The sequence below is a fragment of the Haliotis cracherodii genome, unplaced genomic scaffold (genome assembly GCF_022045235.1).
Source record: "Haliotis cracherodii isolate W230 unplaced genomic scaffold, xgHalCrac1.p SCAF_13, whole genome shotgun sequence".
NCBI lineage: Eukaryota > Metazoa > Mollusca > Gastropoda > Lepetellida > Haliotidae > Haliotis > Haliotis cracherodii.
Genome location: NW_027266268.1, coordinates 40,317,003 through 40,334,657, shown reverse-complemented (window position 1 = coordinate 40,334,657; position 17,655 = coordinate 40,317,003). Strand labels below are relative to the sequence as shown.

At 47.5% G+C, this 17,655-nt stretch overlaps 1 protein-coding gene across 1 annotated transcript in view; it reads right to left on the bottom strand.

Annotated features, from left to right (window-relative positions):
- LOC139459933 (myomegalin-like) overlaps positions 1-17,655 on the bottom strand; it is a 103,898-nt gene that overhangs the window by 35,482 nt on the left and 50,761 nt on the right. Inside the window, exons 13-24 of the mRNA XM_071241669.1 lie at positions 16,717-16,836; positions 14,555-14,647; positions 12,933-13,025; positions 11,255-11,359; positions 9,011-9,085; positions 8,435-8,563; positions 6,897-7,034; positions 6,332-6,415; positions 6,064-6,159; positions 4,008-4,091; positions 3,462-3,566; positions 2,800-2,915 (exon numbers count right to left, since the gene is read on the bottom strand). Of these exons, the coding sequence (XP_071097770.1) occupies positions 2,800-2,915; positions 3,462-3,566; positions 4,008-4,091; positions 6,064-6,159; positions 6,332-6,415; positions 6,897-7,034; positions 8,435-8,563; positions 9,011-9,085; positions 11,255-11,359; positions 12,933-13,025; positions 14,555-14,647; positions 16,717-16,836 (1,238 nt within the window). The remainder of the gene's footprint in view (positions 1-2,799; positions 2,916-3,461; positions 3,567-4,007; positions 4,092-6,063; positions 6,160-6,331; positions 6,416-6,896; positions 7,035-8,434; positions 8,564-9,010; positions 9,086-11,254; positions 11,360-12,932; positions 13,026-14,554; positions 14,648-16,716; positions 16,837-17,655) is intronic.

Sequence of the window (17,655 nt, the reverse complement as noted above, 5' to 3'; positions counted from 1 at the left end):
CTGAGATGCTAGTATGGTTATTCTTAATATTGCAACAGTCCTTTTAATTGAGAAGACACAAGACGACAAGCGGACACATTAACTCAGTCTGTGTATAGTTGGAACATCACATGAAATCCTTTGTGACGTCATAAAACAAAGTATGAAGTCATTTTGAATAATTTTACGACAATGAGTTGAAATGATATCACGTTGCTGTGCTCCATTCTATAACAATGTTAAAAAGACAATACTACACACACTCAGACATAGCAAATCAAGAGCGTATCGGGTAATGTGTTCTTTCACACATATCAGGCAAATGTGCATAGAGGAATATTGCCGGAATCATAAATTTAAAGTCAAGTAAATAAAAGGAAGGGAATTTATGGATGTCAACCTCTTTATTATGAGAAAACAGTTGTGTTTCCTCATAATAAAGAATTTGACATCCATAAATTTCCTTCATTATGTATATCGCTTCTAAATGCCTTTCAAAGACTTGAAGTAAATAAAACATATCACAGATTTTCACAGTACAACAAAACTGTTACCTGGCAACTGTAATTATTACAATAGTGCAGATAATCCTTGGCAATTCCTTTTCCATATAAAAGTCTGCAACCATGCAACCATCTTGAATTGAACCTGAACACGTTTTCCAACATGACCATTGTCATAATTGTTTAAAAGAAATTATTCCAAAGAAGAGATAATTAATTATTAACATCATGACTGTTCTACAAAAGCAGTTTATCTGCCACTGACGCCGTGCCATGACATGACATGACAAACTGACCGGAAAGGTCGGTGTCATGTGTCACCACCAGACTGTCATAAATAACAGGCATTAATGTTTTAATATCGGCTGTGTTGATGCCGACACAGGACAAAGTCAGCTATAAAACACTTGAGTGCTCCGCCATGGGCCTCCAGCCGATCAAGGCATCAGGTTACGGTGGGACCCAGGGTATAGCACACCATAGACAGTCACAGGGGGCGGGGGGGTAAGACACACAATACCTGGCATGTCAGGCACTACAGGACCATTCATTCACAGTAATCCTTGTATGTCTTAATTGTGCATTTATAAATCTCACCATACATACATCGCTGAAGCTCACCTGAACAAACTGGTTGATAATTACTGGGGAGTTGGGGGAGTTTGGTGGGTGAGTGAGTGAGTTTGGGAGTGAGTAGTTAGAGAATCAAAGGAAAACTGTATCTTGAGCAAAATAGCTGCCTACTAATACATACTACGGCTGCAATGAAAACACTATGAAGCAATTACGATACGTATCATGAATATAGGGTAATGAATATTTATTCACGAATACAGTAACAAGTCAGCAGTTGATGTATGATTTATTATACTTAGGTAAACAAAATAAGTTATTTGACATGGTTGGACCATGTTGACAGTGTTAATTATTATTATGACCACATTACTGTTAAATTAGAAATATAAGAGGGTTGTCTTTGAAGAGATCTACATATGCATGTAATTTGTTCTTGTGGATACTTTGAGGTACAGGCAAAGTAAATGTACATGACTGCATAATAGTGGTTGCAAAACACAGTGATCGCTCGCTACAATGCTACCTTTGGGGTCCAGACCTCATCAACAAATTCGGGTAACGAACATGTGTGAAAATTGAGTTAAAACATGATTTACCATTTAAATTGTATTTCCTGTTCTGCTAGGCATTGTTTTACATACAGAGATTAAGATTACTGTGTGAATTGTCTCGTAAACTAAGCTGAAAATAGCACGTTTTCTACCAATTTACCAGTGATTCAGTTTAAAAATACCCCCTAATATAAGGTCAAAGAATTTTGATGCAACGATTGGAAGAACTGTATCTGAAACTATTGTTTTATCAGGAATAATACATTGTGTATATGTCTTTTCCATTATTGTTATTTTAGTTGCAGCATTTACTATATAAATATTTCAAATAATTATAACCATAATCGTATCACAGCTACTACCAGATTTTATTTATGTATGGAACAATTTTACCAGTCACTGTTCAGATTTCCCGTGCTACCTGTACTCGATTGTGAAAACGCGATGTTGATGTGTAACAGCCAAACTGCAACAAATATGACTTATAACAAGTCAAAGTATCTCATTTATGATATATGCATCCATTCTCTGACAAGTGAGGTTCTTTTCAAGGCGCCAATGCGGTAATCTGATCTTGGCTGTTGTAAATAACGGTGCGTCCGAAAATAATGTTAAACAATATTGAATGAAATTTTGAATAACGCGAAGAATTGATACAAATATTTGCGATAACTCAGAAAAGAGAAACATAAACAAATCCCAAGTTTAATATTTTGATCATGTAACATGGGTCCCCTACCTGGCTGTGGCAGCCCCTCCCTCCTGGTTGAGAGTGATGAAGATCTGCCCCACCCCCTGAATGTAACACTGTCCTGTCCCTCCTGGTTGAGAGTGATGAAGATCTGCCCCACCCCCTGTATGTAACACTGTACCCTCCCTCCTGGTTGAGGGTGATGAAGATCTGCCCCACCCCCTGTATGTAACACTGTCCCCTCCCTCCTGGTTGAGAGTGATGAAGATCTGCCCCACCCCCTGTATGTAACACTGTCCCCTCCCTCCTGGTTGAGAGTGATGAAGATCTGCCCCACCCCCTGTATGTAACACTGTCCCCTCCCTCCTGGTTGAGAGTGATGAAGATCTGCCCCACCCCCTGTATGTAACACTGTACCCTACCTGGCTGTGGCAGCCCCTCCCTCCTGGTTGAGTGATGAAGATCTGCCCCACCCCCCGTATGTAACACTGTCCCTTACCTGGCTGTGGCTGCCCCTCCCTCCTGGTTGAGGGTGATGAAGATCTGTTTCTCTTTCAGCAGCATGTCACTGAGATGTCGGATCTCCTGCAGCTGTTCCTCTAGAAGCTGGTACAGCTGCAACCAAACCCACATGTGTTAACTGTCATATCTAACGGGTCACTGACACATATACCACACATATACCAGGTCCGGACGCACATTTCAATTCTGCACTCTTTTTTACTTTTCTTTCTTTCTTTCTATGGTTGTTTAACACCACACTCAGCAATATTCCCGCCTGTAAATAATCAAGTCTGGACCAGACAATCCAGTGAACATCGATCTACGCAATTGGAATATGATGACTTGCTTCAACCAAGTCAGCAAGAGTGACCACCCGATCCTTTTATCACCGCTTATGACTTTCAGGGGTCCAATTCAGCAGTCAGATTATTGGGTGTTTTGAGGGTTCTTTGCCATGTGCGGAGAGAACAATAGCTCTTTCCAAAAGGGACATAATTCTTTATAGGCATCTTTGCCTACCATACACTGTTGGTCTATGAGGTCACCCACGTGTGTACATACACTGTTGTTGTACGAGGTCACACAAGTGTGTCAAGGTTTCTAGCTGATATTGGGATTGAGGACTGATAATATCATCTCCCACTGGTCTCTGCTTACCTTCATATCGTCGGTGCCACTCTGCCTCTCCTTCAGCTGGTGCAGAAGGTCGCGGTTGGCACGGCCACTCTCCAGGACACTCCGGTTCTTCTCCGCCATCAGCTCCTGCATCAACAAACCGTCAGTTACAAACCTCACAATGCCACATCCTTCTGTACCACATCCTTCTGTACCACATCCTTCTGTACCACGCAACAGTGCACAGGGAGGAAAATGGATATTTTCCTTTTCAGCTGAAACATCTTTACAATGGAGCGTGGTCCATAATTTGGGGATGTTTATTGGGGAAGCCATCAGATTTTAAGCCACATTTGTGGTCACTAAAATTTGGGGATCCACGGAAGATTCTCATCCCTGAGTGTAAAGGAAGTGCTTTATTCTTACAGCATTCAGGATAGATGACCGAGTCACACACTCACATTATCTATGCCTCCATTACCCCTCAACAAATCTGTGGCAAGGTTGAGGAGCTCGGCCTACGGCTAGCTACCCAATGCTGGAATATCATCCCTTCCCCGTATGTAGTCACATGAAGCAGTTGCTCACCTCAAGGAGCTTGTCCTTCTCTCGCAGCTGATCTCTGAGTAGCCGGAGACGGCTGCCATCACCACCGTTGTATTCCAGTGCATCCTGGAAATACCCAAACACTTTTCAGGCTTCTGTCTATCAATTCTTTGATAGGCATTTCTTAGAATCGACGGATGACAAGGCAAACACAATTTATGGATAACAACTTCATTATTATAGTGTAATAGCAACGTTTTGGTTAAGATCCTCACACCGTTGTCAAGAATATACTGCTGTTCCTACAATATAAGGATTTATACCAAAACATCCCTATTACACTAAAATAATAGGGTGGCCCACCTGTAGTGCTGTGTGACTCACCTGTAGTGCTGTGTGACTCACCTATAATGCTGTGTGACTCACCTGTAGTGCTGTGTGACTCACCTGTAGTGCTGTGACACCTGTAGTGCTGTGTGGCCCACCTGTAGTGCTGTGTGACCCACCTGTAGAGCTGTGTGACTCACCTATAATGCTGTGTGACTCACCTGTAGTGCTGTGTGACTCACCTGTAGTGCTGTGACACCTGTAGTGCTGTGTGGCCCACCTGTAGTGCTGTGTGACTCACCTGTAGTGCTGTGTGGCCCACCTGTAGTGCTGTGTGGCTCACCTGTAGTGCTGTGTGACTCACCTGTAGAGCTGTGTGACTCACCTATAACGCTGTGTGACTCACCTGTAGTGCTGTGTGGCCCCCCTGTAGTGCTGTGTGGCCCACCTGTAGTGCTGTGTGACTCACCTGTAGAGCTGTGTGGCTCACCTATAATGCTGTGTGACTCACCTATAATGCTGTGTGGCCCACCTGTAGAGCTGTGTGACTCACCTGTAGTGCTGTGTGACTCACCTGTAGTGCTGTGTGGCCCACCTGTAGTGCTGTGTGGCCCACCTGTAGTGCTGTGTGGCTCACCTGTAGTGCTGTGTGACTCACCTGTAGTGCTGTGTGACTCACCTGTAGTGCTGTGACTCACCTGTAGTGCTGTGGGGCCCACCTGTAGTGCTGTGTGGCTCACCTATAATGCTGTGTGACTCACCTGTAGTGCTGTGTGACTCACCTGTAGTGCTGTGTGGCCCACCTGTAGTGCTGTGTGGCTCACCTATAATGCTGTGTGACTCACCTGTAGTGCTGTGTGACTCACCTGTAGTGCTGTGTGACTCACCTGTAGTGCTGTGACTCACCTTTAGTGCTGTGTGGCCCACCTGTAGTGCTGTGTGACTCACCTGTAGTGCTGTGTGGCCCACCTGTAGTGCTGTGTGACTCACCTGTAGAGCTGTGTGACTCACCTATAACGCTGTGTGACTCACCTGTAGTGCTGTGTGGCCCCCCTGTAGTGCTGTGTGGCCCACCTGTAGTGCTGTGTGACTCACCTGTAGAGCTGTGTGGCTCACCTATAATGCTGTGTGACTCACCTATAATGCTGTGTGGCCCACCTGTAGAGCTGTGTGACTCACCTGTAGTGCTGTGTGACTCACCTGTAGTGCTGTGTGGCCCACCTGTAGTGCTGTGTGACTCACCTGTAGTGCTGTGTGACTCACCTGTAGTGCTGTGTGACTCACCTGTAGTGCTGTGTGACTCACCTGTAGTGCTGTGTGACTCACCTGTAGTGCTGTGTGGCCCACCTGTAGAGCTGTGTGACTCACCTGTAGAGCTGTGTGACTCACCTATAATGCTGTGTGACTCACCTGTAGTGCTGTGACACCTGTAGTGCTGTGTGGCCCACCTGTAGAGCTGTGTGACTCACCTATAATGCTGTGTGACTCACCTGTAGTGCTGTGTGACTCACCTGTAGTGCTGTGACACCTGTAGTGCTGTGACACCTGTAGTGCTGTGTGGCCCACCTGTAGTGCTGTGTGGCCACCTGTAGTGCTGTGTGACTCACCTGTAGTGCTGTGTGGCCCACCTATAATGCTGTGTGGCCCCCCTGTAGTGCTGTGTGACTCACCTGTAGTGCTGTGTGACTCACCTGTAGTGCTGTGTGGCCACCTGTAGTGCTGTGTGGCCACCTGTAGTGTTGTTTGGCCCACCTGTAGTGCTGTGACTCACCTGTAGTGCTGCATCCTTGTCAGCCAGCAGTGCCTCCAGGTGTTTGACAGCTCTCCGTTTGTCCTCCATCATCCTCGCTTGACCGTCCACTGCAGCCTGACGAACAACACGTCAAGACCATTAATACACATCTAGTGACACAGACAGGACAACAAGATGCTTTTATGCACTCATGTTTTTAATCAAGCTTAATCTTGAAACTTGAAAGAAACTAAATGAAAGGCTTCAAGGTAAATGATTGCCATATCTGAAGGAGGGATCAACTCACCTCAAGCTCCTGCTGTGCTGTCCTGAGTTGTGATGTCAGCTGTCGGATGTAACCATCCCTGTCTCCTGTCTCCCCATCCAGTGCCTGCAACAACATCAACATCATCATCACACACAGGGACATCATGAACGGGAAATACATACACATCATCAAAGCAACTGAATCAAATTCTATTCATTGCCAACTATGCTAAAGTGGAACCACTTTTTAACAGTGACTTCCTCAACAAGTTTTTAACAGTCTTTTGGTAGCAGAGAAGATCATTTATCCAAATGCAAGGAAATCCTTGTCAAATGCAGCATGCAACAATATTCCAGCTATATAATGGCAGCCTGTGAATAATCAAGTTTGAAACAGACAATCCAGTGATGGGGTACGATGACAAACAATCCACCAAGTCATGGAGCCTGACCTCCCACACCATTAGGCTGCCTCTTACGGCTAACAATCAACCAAGTCATGGAGCCTGACCTCCCATACCATCAGACTGCCTCCTACGGCTAACACAGGGTGCTGGGGACCAATTCTACCCCGGAAATGAAACATCTCAAGCCATGAAACTCACTTGAAGCGCATCCTCTGCCGCCTTCAGCTGGCGTCTGGTGTCCTCCAGGTCTGTGTCATGTCCCGCCACTTTCTGCTTCAGGTTCCTCAACTCCTGGTTCTTCTCCGCCAGAGATTTGTGTAGATCCCCCACACCGACCTACAACACACCAACACCCTCTCAACACAACAACAACACCATCTTAATACAACAACACCCTCTCAACACAACAAGACACTCACAACAGAACAACACCCTCTCAACACAACAACACCCTCACAGCAACATGCTTGTCTGTCAGCCAGCAATGTCATCCCAGCCACCGCGGTCTAGTAGAAGGAGTGCCTGCCTGGGAGCGGAAGGTCAGTGGTCGATCTCCGGCCTCATTATACGAAAAATACTTTAAAAGAAGGCATTTGGTGTGTCCCTACCTGGCACATTCGCACATAAAAGATGAAAAAAAGGATGGGTTTGATCGGAGTCAGTACACTGTGTCTGAGTGGGGTATTATGTTCAACTGTGGCATGGTATCTCAGTAGGCATGCTATATAAAACCAACATTAATGCGGACAAGTACAAGCAGCCACGTACCTTGAACAGACGTTAAACCCGATTGCACTCACGTGTCTATGAACCTATTCTTCCATCACACACAGGTTGGCCCTCTACCCACAGACATGTCACTGTTCCTCTCAGTACAGCATATTGTCAACAAGTATTTGCATTATTTGAAATTGAGCATGAAAGTGAAGGGTCCTTATCAACACCCTAATATTATTTGTCTTAAAAGATTAAGGGGTGACCATGACCATCCCCAATCCATCATCTTGTGACCTACCTGGCCGTCCTGCAACAGCAGCCCGACATACTCCCGTGACCCACCTGGCCATCCTGGGACAGCAGCCCGACATACTCCCGTGACCCACCTGGCTGTCCTGCGATAGCAGCCCGACATATTCCTGTGACCCCCCTGGCCGTCCTGGGACAGCAGCCCGACATACTCCTGCAGCCCGACATACTCCTGTGACCCACCTGGCCGTCCTGGGACAGCAGCCCGACATACTCCTGTGACCCTCCTGGCCGTCCTGGGACAGCAGCCTGACATACTCCTGTGACCCTCCTGGCCGTCCTGGGACAGCAGCCTGACATACTCCTGTGACCCACCTGGCCGTTCTGGGACAGCAGCCCGACATACTCCTGTGACCCACCTGGCAGTCCTGGGACAGCAGCCCGACATACTCCTGCAGCCCGACATACTCCTGGCCGTCCTGGGACAGCAGCCTGACATACTCCTGTGTCCCTCCTGGCCGTCCTGGGACAGCAGCCCGACCTACTCCTGTGACCCACCTGGCCGTCCTGGGAAAGCAATCCGACATACTCCTGTGACCCACCTGGACGTCCTGGGACAGCAGCCCGACATACTCCTGTAGCCCGACATTCTCCTGTGACCCACCTGGCCGTCCTGGGACAGCAATCCGACATACTCCCGTGACCCACCTGGACGTCCTGGGACAGCGGCCCGACATACTCCTGCAGCCCGACATATTCCTGTGACCCACCTGACCGTCCTGGGACAGCAATCCGACATATTCTTGCAGTTGTTTGTCCTTGTCCTTGAGTCTGTCCTCCAGCACCTTCAGCAGGTCTCCCTTCATCTTTACCTCGTTCTGAGCATCATCCAGCAGGTGCTGCCAACAGTGAGTACACAGTACAGCAGGTGCTACATCACAGCCTGTACTTAATGAAGCCTGGCCCAGATAAACAAGCACAGGTCATGAGTTTTGTCCCAAACCAGTGTTTGCAATAATTTTAAAACCCAACAAGACATTTGGGCAGGAGGAAAGCCCGAAGTGATGCATGTCTCAGACGTTTACCACTTTGGTGAAACCCAAGAGCACGGGTATGGTGCTGACAAACCTAGAAACATAATCCGGGCGAACCGGGATTCGAACCCACAATCATAGGTTTCTGGCGTGCCCAAGGGACACAACTTTGCACAACGAATCGTGGCTCCTTAGACGACTGGGCCACCCCTGGTCCCACCACCCCCAGGAAGTTATTTCGGACACTGTGCCAAATATGAAGCCACAGCAGCTGTATCGATGTCCCACATGAAGTCCACATGATCATCTCACCTTGTACTGCTGTGCCTGTCCGTCCAGTCGATCCTGAGCCTGGTCCCTCTCCTTCTGCAGCTGCTCCTGGAGAGCCTGAAATATACACGCCCACTTAGTCTCGCTTTCTATCTCCCAAACACACCCACATCACTCTCCATCTCCCAACCCCCTCTCATACAAACATACATGCCCACTTAGTCCCGCTTTCTGTCTCCCAACACACCCACACACATACATACATCACTCTCCATCTCCCAACCCATTCCTCTCATACAAACATACACGCCCACTTAGTCTTGCTCTCTGTCTCCCAACACACCCACACACATACATACATCACTATCCATCTCCCAACCCATTCCTCTCATACAACACACCCACACACATACATTAATCACTCTCCATCTCCCAACCCATTCCTCTCATACAAACATACACGCCCACTTAGTCCCGCTCTCTGTCTCCCAACACACCCACACACATACATACATCACTCTCCATCTCCCAACCCCCTCTCATACAAACATACACGCCCACTTAGTCTCGCTTTCTGTCTCCCAACACACCCACACACATACATACATCACTCTCCATCTCCCAACCCCCTCTCATACAAACATACATGCCCACTTAGTCATGCTCTCTGTCTCCCAACACACCCACACACATACATACATCACTCTCCATCTCCCAACCCATTCCTCTCATACAAACATACACGCCCACTTAGTCTCGCTTTCTGTCTCCCAACACACCCACACACATACATACATCACTCTCCATCTCCCAACCCATTCCTCTCATACAAACATACACGCCCACTTAGTCCCGCTTTCTGTCTCCCAACACACCCACACACATACATCACTCTCCATCTCCCAACCCCCTCTCATACAAACATACACGCCCACTTAGTCACGCTCTCTGTGTCCCAACACACCCACACATGTACATACATCACTCTCCATCTCCCAACCCCCTCTCATACAAACATACACGCCCACTTAGTCTTGCTCTCTGTCTCCCCACACACCCACACACATACATACATCACTCTCCATCTCCCAACCCATTCCTCTCATACAACACACCCACACACATACATACATCACTCTCCATCTCCCAACCCATTCGTCTCATACAAACATACACGCCCACTTAGTCCCGCTCTCTGTGTCCCAACACACCCACACATGTACATACATCACTCTCCATCTCCCAACCCCCTCTCATACAAACATACACGCCCACTTAGTCTCGCTTTCTGTCTCCACACATGTACATACATCACTCTCCATCTCCCAACCCATTCGTCTCATACAAACATACACGCCCACTTAGTCTTGCTTTGTCTCCCCACACATACCTGCAATTCTCCTCTCTCCCACCTATCTTCCCATAACCCCTACCCATTCTTCTCTGATGCCATCTATATTCCTCTGGCCCCATCCTTCCTTTTTCACCCCATCCATATTCCTTTAGCCCCATCCATCCTTTGGTCACCCCATCCATATTCCTCTGGCCCCATCCATCCTTTGTTCACCCCATCCATATTCCTCTGGCCCCATCCTTCCTTTGTTCACCCCATCCATCCTTTGTTCACCCCATCCATATTCCTCAGGCTCCATCCTTCCTTTTTCACCCCATCCATATTCCTTTAGCCCCATCCATCCTTTGGTCACCCCATCCATATTCCTTTAGCCCCATCCATCCTTTGGTCACCCCATCCATATTCCTCTGGCCCCATCCATCCTTTGTTCACCCCATCTTCCTCTAGCCCCATCCATCCTTTGTTCACCCCATCCTTTGTTCACCCCATTCATCCTTGTTCACCCCATCCATATTCCCCTGGCACATCCATCCTTTGTTCACCCCATCCATATTCCTCTGGCCCCAATCCTTCTCTGGCCCCATCCATCCTTTTTTCACCCCATCCATATTCCTTTAGCCCCATCCATCCTTTGTTCACCCCATCCATCCTTTGTTCACCCCATCCATATTCCCCTGGCCCATCCATCCTTTGTTCACCCCATCCATATTCCTTTAGCCCCACCCATCCTTTGTTCACCCCATCCATATTCCTCTGGCCCCATCCATCCTTCTCTTCCCCATCGATTTTCCTCTTATCCTTCACCCTGCTCCCCCCCCCCCCCCATCCTTCTCTCAGTCCAACCCTCCTCTCACCCCAATCAATCTCCCCATAACCACAACTCATCCTCCTCACCCACCCACAGCCACTGTTTGGACAGAAGGAAACCTCACCTCCAGGGCCTTCTCACTCTGTCTGAGAGCATTCTCCGCCTTCCCCAACAAGTCCTTGAAGTTGCCCAGCTCACCGTCCTTCTTGCCCAGAGCTCGCATCAGATTCTACAAGCAACAACACTGGCAGTTCAACCACAGCTGGTAGCAGTCTCCGGGAGACTAAGTGAGTGAGTGAGTTTGGTTTTACGCCATTTTTAGCAATACTCCAGCAATATCACGACGGGGGACACCAGAAATGGGCTTCACACATTGTACCCATGTCGGGAATTGAACCCGGGTCTTCGGCGTGACGAGCGACGGGAGACTGACTTACAACAGTCAGGAATACCTTGCGAGGGTACTTGTTTGTTTCCAAAGTATATATTCCGGAGATATTTACATAATTGAGTCTGGACCAGACAAACCAGCGACTGACAACACGAGCAATGATCCGCACTGTTAGGGAACAATGTCATGCAATCAACCAAGTTACTGAGTCTGACCCCCCGGTCTATTTCGTCGCCCTGCACAAGGACAGGTTGGTGGTGACCACTGCATCCAGCCTGACCCCCCGGTCCATTACTCCGCCCTGCACAAGGACAGGTTGCCATGGACCACTTGATTCAGTCTGACCCCCCCGGTCCATTACGTCGCCCTGTACAAGGATACGTCATGGACCACTGGATCCACTGAGTGAGTGAATATGGTTTTACACCGCTTTTAGCAATATTCCAGCAATATCACGGCAGGGGACACCAGAAATGGGCTTCACACATTGTACCCATGTCGGGAATCGAACCCGGGTCTTCGGCATGACGAGCGAACGCTTTAACCACTAGGCTACCCGACCGCCCCGTTCTATGTGATGAAGTGTATGACCAACATGATGCGGTATACATATCAAAGCATCCCCATCTTCTGCACAACTCAGAAAACATATGCCTCACACTCCCTTCCATAGCATTTGATCTGTACTATCTTAGTATGATATATACTCTATACTGCCCACTTCATTCTATCTTAGTATGATATACATACACTCTATACTGCCCACTTCATTCTATCTTAGAAGGATATACACTCTATACTGCCCACTTCATTCTATCTTAGAAGGATATACACTCTATACTGCCCACTTCATTCTATCTTAGTATGATATACACTCTATACTGCCCACTTCATTCTATCTTAGTATGATATACACTCTATACGGCCCACTTCATTCTATCTTAGTATGATATACACTCTATACTGCCCACTTCATTCTATCTTAGAAGGATATACACTCTTTACTGCCCACTTCATTCTATCTTAGAAGGATATACACCCTATACTGCCCACTTCATTCTATCTTAGTATGATATACTCTATACTGCCCACTTCATTCTATCTTAGTATGATATACACTCTATACTGCCCACTTCATTCTATCTTAGAAGGATATACACTCTATACTGCCCACTTCATTCTATCTTAGTATGATATACACTATATACTGCCCACTTCATTCTATCTTAGTATGATATACACTCTATACTGCCCACTTCATTCTATCTTAGAAGGATATACACTCCAAACTACCCACCTTATTCTATCTTAGTTTGAAATATTCTCTATTCTCCCCTCTTCATTCTCAGTATAATATACACTCTCTACTACCCACTTGCTATAGAGACTAGTCTCCTGCAACAAGTTATACCTCAAGCTGGAGTTCATTTTCTCGTAGATTCTGCTCAAGCCGGGCTATTTTGGCATCAGCGCTGTCGATGTCTGAGTGAAACGTCTCCTCGGCCTGGTTATTGATGACACACAAACACTCAACACAAGTCAACACAACCAAAGTTAGTCAACACAACAAACAGCGATATATACATCACGCACACACAATGTAGTACTGACCATATGGCTATGACAGGAAGGGGAGACAACACTGGCCATGTAACTGAGGTCTGGGGAACATTGGAAGTTCTACCCAGCTCCTTCCCAGATCGTGACACCTTCGTTACACTTTCGGTAACATTGCTGCCGTCATGGTTGGTGCTGCCATTACAAGAATCTTGAAATTTGCCCTCTAACCCTAGATATAGTAACGTTTATAAATTCTGCTTATGTCTTTGGGAATGCCATCATAGCAAATTTTGAAAAGGTTTACAACTGACCAGATTTCTCTGATGAATTTATCTTTTTGTTTGCTTGATCAGATTGGTTAAAGTTTGCAGACGAATGGGAAATCACCCAACTTCTCCCTTACATTCTTACTATACCAATTACATGATCGTTGAAAAGTTACACGATAGTGTAGAGAGCTCCGTGAAGGGGCTATTGCTGTGAGGAGCATGGTCCTATTACAGGAAGGGGAGACAACACTATAGAGAATTCAGTGCAGACTGAATCATCTGGCAGCTGTGATTGGATGATTTTGTGGATGATTTTTATGTTTCTTAAATGTACATTGATCCAGTAATTAAAACAGAGGATGTTTTCTATATTTAGAGCAGTTTTTTTTTAACAAGACGACTTATGCTGAATGTGACCAGATATTTTCAAGCAAGTGCCGTTTGGTGTGGAACTGGGTGTGGTGTGCTTGGCTCCTGTACTTGGAAAAGGAGCTGGCTAACCTAGTCAATCTTTTTTGATTTTATTGCAGCTTTAAGGTCTGACTGTGCACACGTGTGTATATGTGATGGCTGTTGATTGTTAGTTATTTTTATAAAAAAGTATAACGTTACTATAAAAGTCTGTAGGAAAACATTTTGTTGTGTAACCTACATGGCTACTACAGAAAGGGGAGACAACTCTGACCAAACATTTTAGGGTTTGGGGAACATTAAATGGATGCTATTATCTCTAATAACTCTTATCTTGTGTGCCATGGAAATCTTTTAATTGGATTGGGTTCATTTGGATCAGATGTTTTTTAATGATAAAAGGATGGTCACAGTTTCAAAATACTGCTCATCATGCTCACAATGGTCAGAACTTCATTGCTTCAGTGATATGCTATGAAATAAAAATGAAATAAATATGAAATACTGTTACATGCTGTCAACTTTATTTATGTTAAAACATAATATATTTAACCATGCTTGATAATGAATGAAAAAATAATAATTATCCAAAATCAAACATCTACACAACAAAATATGAATCCAATAAATAATTACAATACTAAGCCATGCATCAAACACTATTAAAACAGTCCATCACTGCAAACTAAGTATGTAGGAGTTAACTGTCTTCGTCAACAAGTAAACAAATATAATGAATTTACTATGATGTGATTGTGTGTTGGTGTAGTCACACAGGAGTTACCTCCCTTACCTGGTGTCTGGCCATCCTGGCTTCATGCAAGTCGGCTCGGAGTTTCTTCATGTCCTCCTCCGATCTCAGCAGGTGCTCCTCCAGGGTGCCGGACTACAACACAGGACAAGGATGGAACACACAACATACAGGTGTACACCTCAGCAGGTGCTCCTCCAGGGTGCCGGACTACAACACAGGACAAGGATGGAACACACAACATACATGTAAACACCTCAGCAGGTGCTCCTCCAGGGTGCCGGACTACAACACAGGACAAGGATGGAACACACAACATACAGGTGTACACCTCAGCAGGTGCTCCTCCAGGGTGCCGGACTACAACACAGGACAAGGATGGAACACACAACATACAGGTGTACACCTCAGCAGGTGCTCCTCCAGGGTGCCGGACTACAACACAGGACAAGGATGGAACACACAACATACAGGTGTACACCTCAGCAGGTGCTCCTCCAGGGTGCCGGACTACAACAAAGGACAAGGATGGAACACACAACATACAGGTGTACACCTCAGCAGGTGCTCCTCCAGGGTGCTGGACTACAACACAGGACAAGAATGGAACACACAACATACATGTAAACACCTCAGCAGGTGCTCCTCCAGGGTGCCAGACTACAACACAGGACAAGGATGGAACACACAACATACAGGTGTACACCTCAGCAGGTGCTCCTCCAGGGTGCCGGACTACAACAAAGGACAAGGATGGAACACACAACATACAGGTGTACACCTCAGCAGGTGCTCCTCCAGGGTGCCGGACTACAACAAAGGACAAGGATGGAACACACAACATACAGGTGTACACCTCAGCAGGTGCTCCTCCAGGGTGCTGGACTACAACACAGAACAAGGATGGAACACACAACATACAGGTGTACACCTCAGCAGGTGCTCCTCCAGGGTCCTGCTTCCCCTACATTCCTACCACCCCCTCGCCTCTTGTCATGAGAACAACCTACCCCCCCACCTGCTTGTTCTTGTCATGCAGAGCGACCATCAACCCCACCCCCCTACACAGCTGCACCCCACCCCTCTCAAGTCCTTGTTCTTGTCATGCAGAGCAACCATCAACCTCACCCCAAACAAAGCTGCACCCCAACGCCCCTCACCTCCTTGTTCTTGTCATGCAGAGCAACCATCAACCCCTACCCCACACACAGCTGCACCCCACCCCCCCTCACCTCCTTGTTCTTGTCATGCAGAGCAACCATCAACCCCACCCCACACACAGCTGCACCCGACCTCCCCTTACCTCCTTGTTCTTGTCATGCAGAGCAACCATCAACCCCGACCCCACACACAGCTGCACCCCACCCCCCCTCACCTCCTTGTTCTTGTCATGCAGAGCAACCATCAACCCCACCCCAAACACAGCTGCACCCCCCTTCACCTCCTTGTTCTTGTCATGCAGAGCGACCATCGACCCCACCCCCACACACAGCTGCACCCCACCCCCCTTCACGTCCTTGTTCTTGTCATGCAGAGCGACCATCGACCCCGACCCCACACAGAGCTGCACACCACCCCACAGCTGCACCCACAGCCCCCTCACATCCTTGTTCTTGTCATGCAGAGCAGCCATCGACCCCACCCCCACACACAGCTGCACCCCACCCCCCTTCACCTCCTTGTTCTTGTCATGCAGAGCAACCATCAACCCCGACCCCACACACAGCTGTACCCCACCCCCCCTTACCTCCTTGTTCTTGTCATGCAGAGCGACCATCAACCCCGACCCCACACACAGCTGCACCCCACACCCCCCTTCACCTCCTTGTTCTTGTCATGCAGAGCAACCATCAACCCCACCCCAAACACACATCTGCACCCCACCCCCCTTCACCTCCTTGTTCTTGTCATGCAGAGCGACCATCGACCCCACCCCCACACACAGCTGCACCCCACCCCCCCTCACCTTCTTGTTCTTGTCATGCAGAGCAACCATCGAACTCACCCCAAACACAGTTGCACCCCACCCCACAGCTGCACCCCCAGCCCCCTAACCTCCTTGTTCTTGTCATGCAGAGCAACCATCGACCCCACACACAGCTGCACCCCACCCCACAGCTGCACCCCCAGCCCCCTCACCTCCTTGTTCTTGTCATGCAGAGCAACCATCGACCCCACACACAGCTGCACCCCACCCCCCTCACCTCCTTGTTCTTGTCATGCAGAGCGACCACCAGTCCCTGTATGGTCTTGTCCCGCTTCAGACTGTTTTCCTCCAGACGGCTGATGTCTTGTTCCAGCGGGCGGATTTGGTTCTCCAGGTCCTGATGGAGGGAGAGGTATCAGTTACATATCATGTCACATAGACTATCCAATGGTTGATAGCAATGATACTGTCTCTATAAAGTCTACCCCAGTCAGCCCGATATTCCGTACAGTAACAGGATGCAGCGATAGAAATTAACTGTCTTAGTCCATTAGTCCTTATGATGATAACATATAGTAAAACCCTTAAAAATGGCAAATTTCTACTGCTACCTTAACTATTGGGCAGTTTGGCCAGGACTACAGGACTAGTGCCAATTTCTAACGCTGAGGATGACAAATTTCAACATCTACTGTTGAAAACCAGATCTATGTAGCCCGTCTGAAAGTGGTGTCCTGAGAAGGGTGCGACCCTAACAGCTGACTTTAGGTGGCAAAGATAGGGGTGGGCTAGATAACCCCACGGACAGGCTGTACGCCAATGGCATTACACCCTGCTAACAGAAGAATCAAGGTCTTGCCTCCAATTCACAGGTGGCAGAAATATTGGAGACGTAGCGGTGAACGGTATACCAAGGCAACGATTCTTGACCATGATTGGTATGGGGTCGGTAGCATCTTGGTGTGGAGTGGTATCACACATGACAGGCTAACTAATTAGGTTATTGTGAAAGGACATTAGACTGGCCAGTGATAATGACAAAAATTTGCATCCTGTTGATGTTGCTAGAATTTGGGCAGAAATTTTGAACTGCAAGATGACAATGCCAGACCACATCGTACCCAGGTCGTCACCGATTACCTATGACGAGAAGGCATGCAGACATTGGACTGGCCTGCTAAGTGCCGGGACTTATTCCCAATAAGTAGGCAGAGAG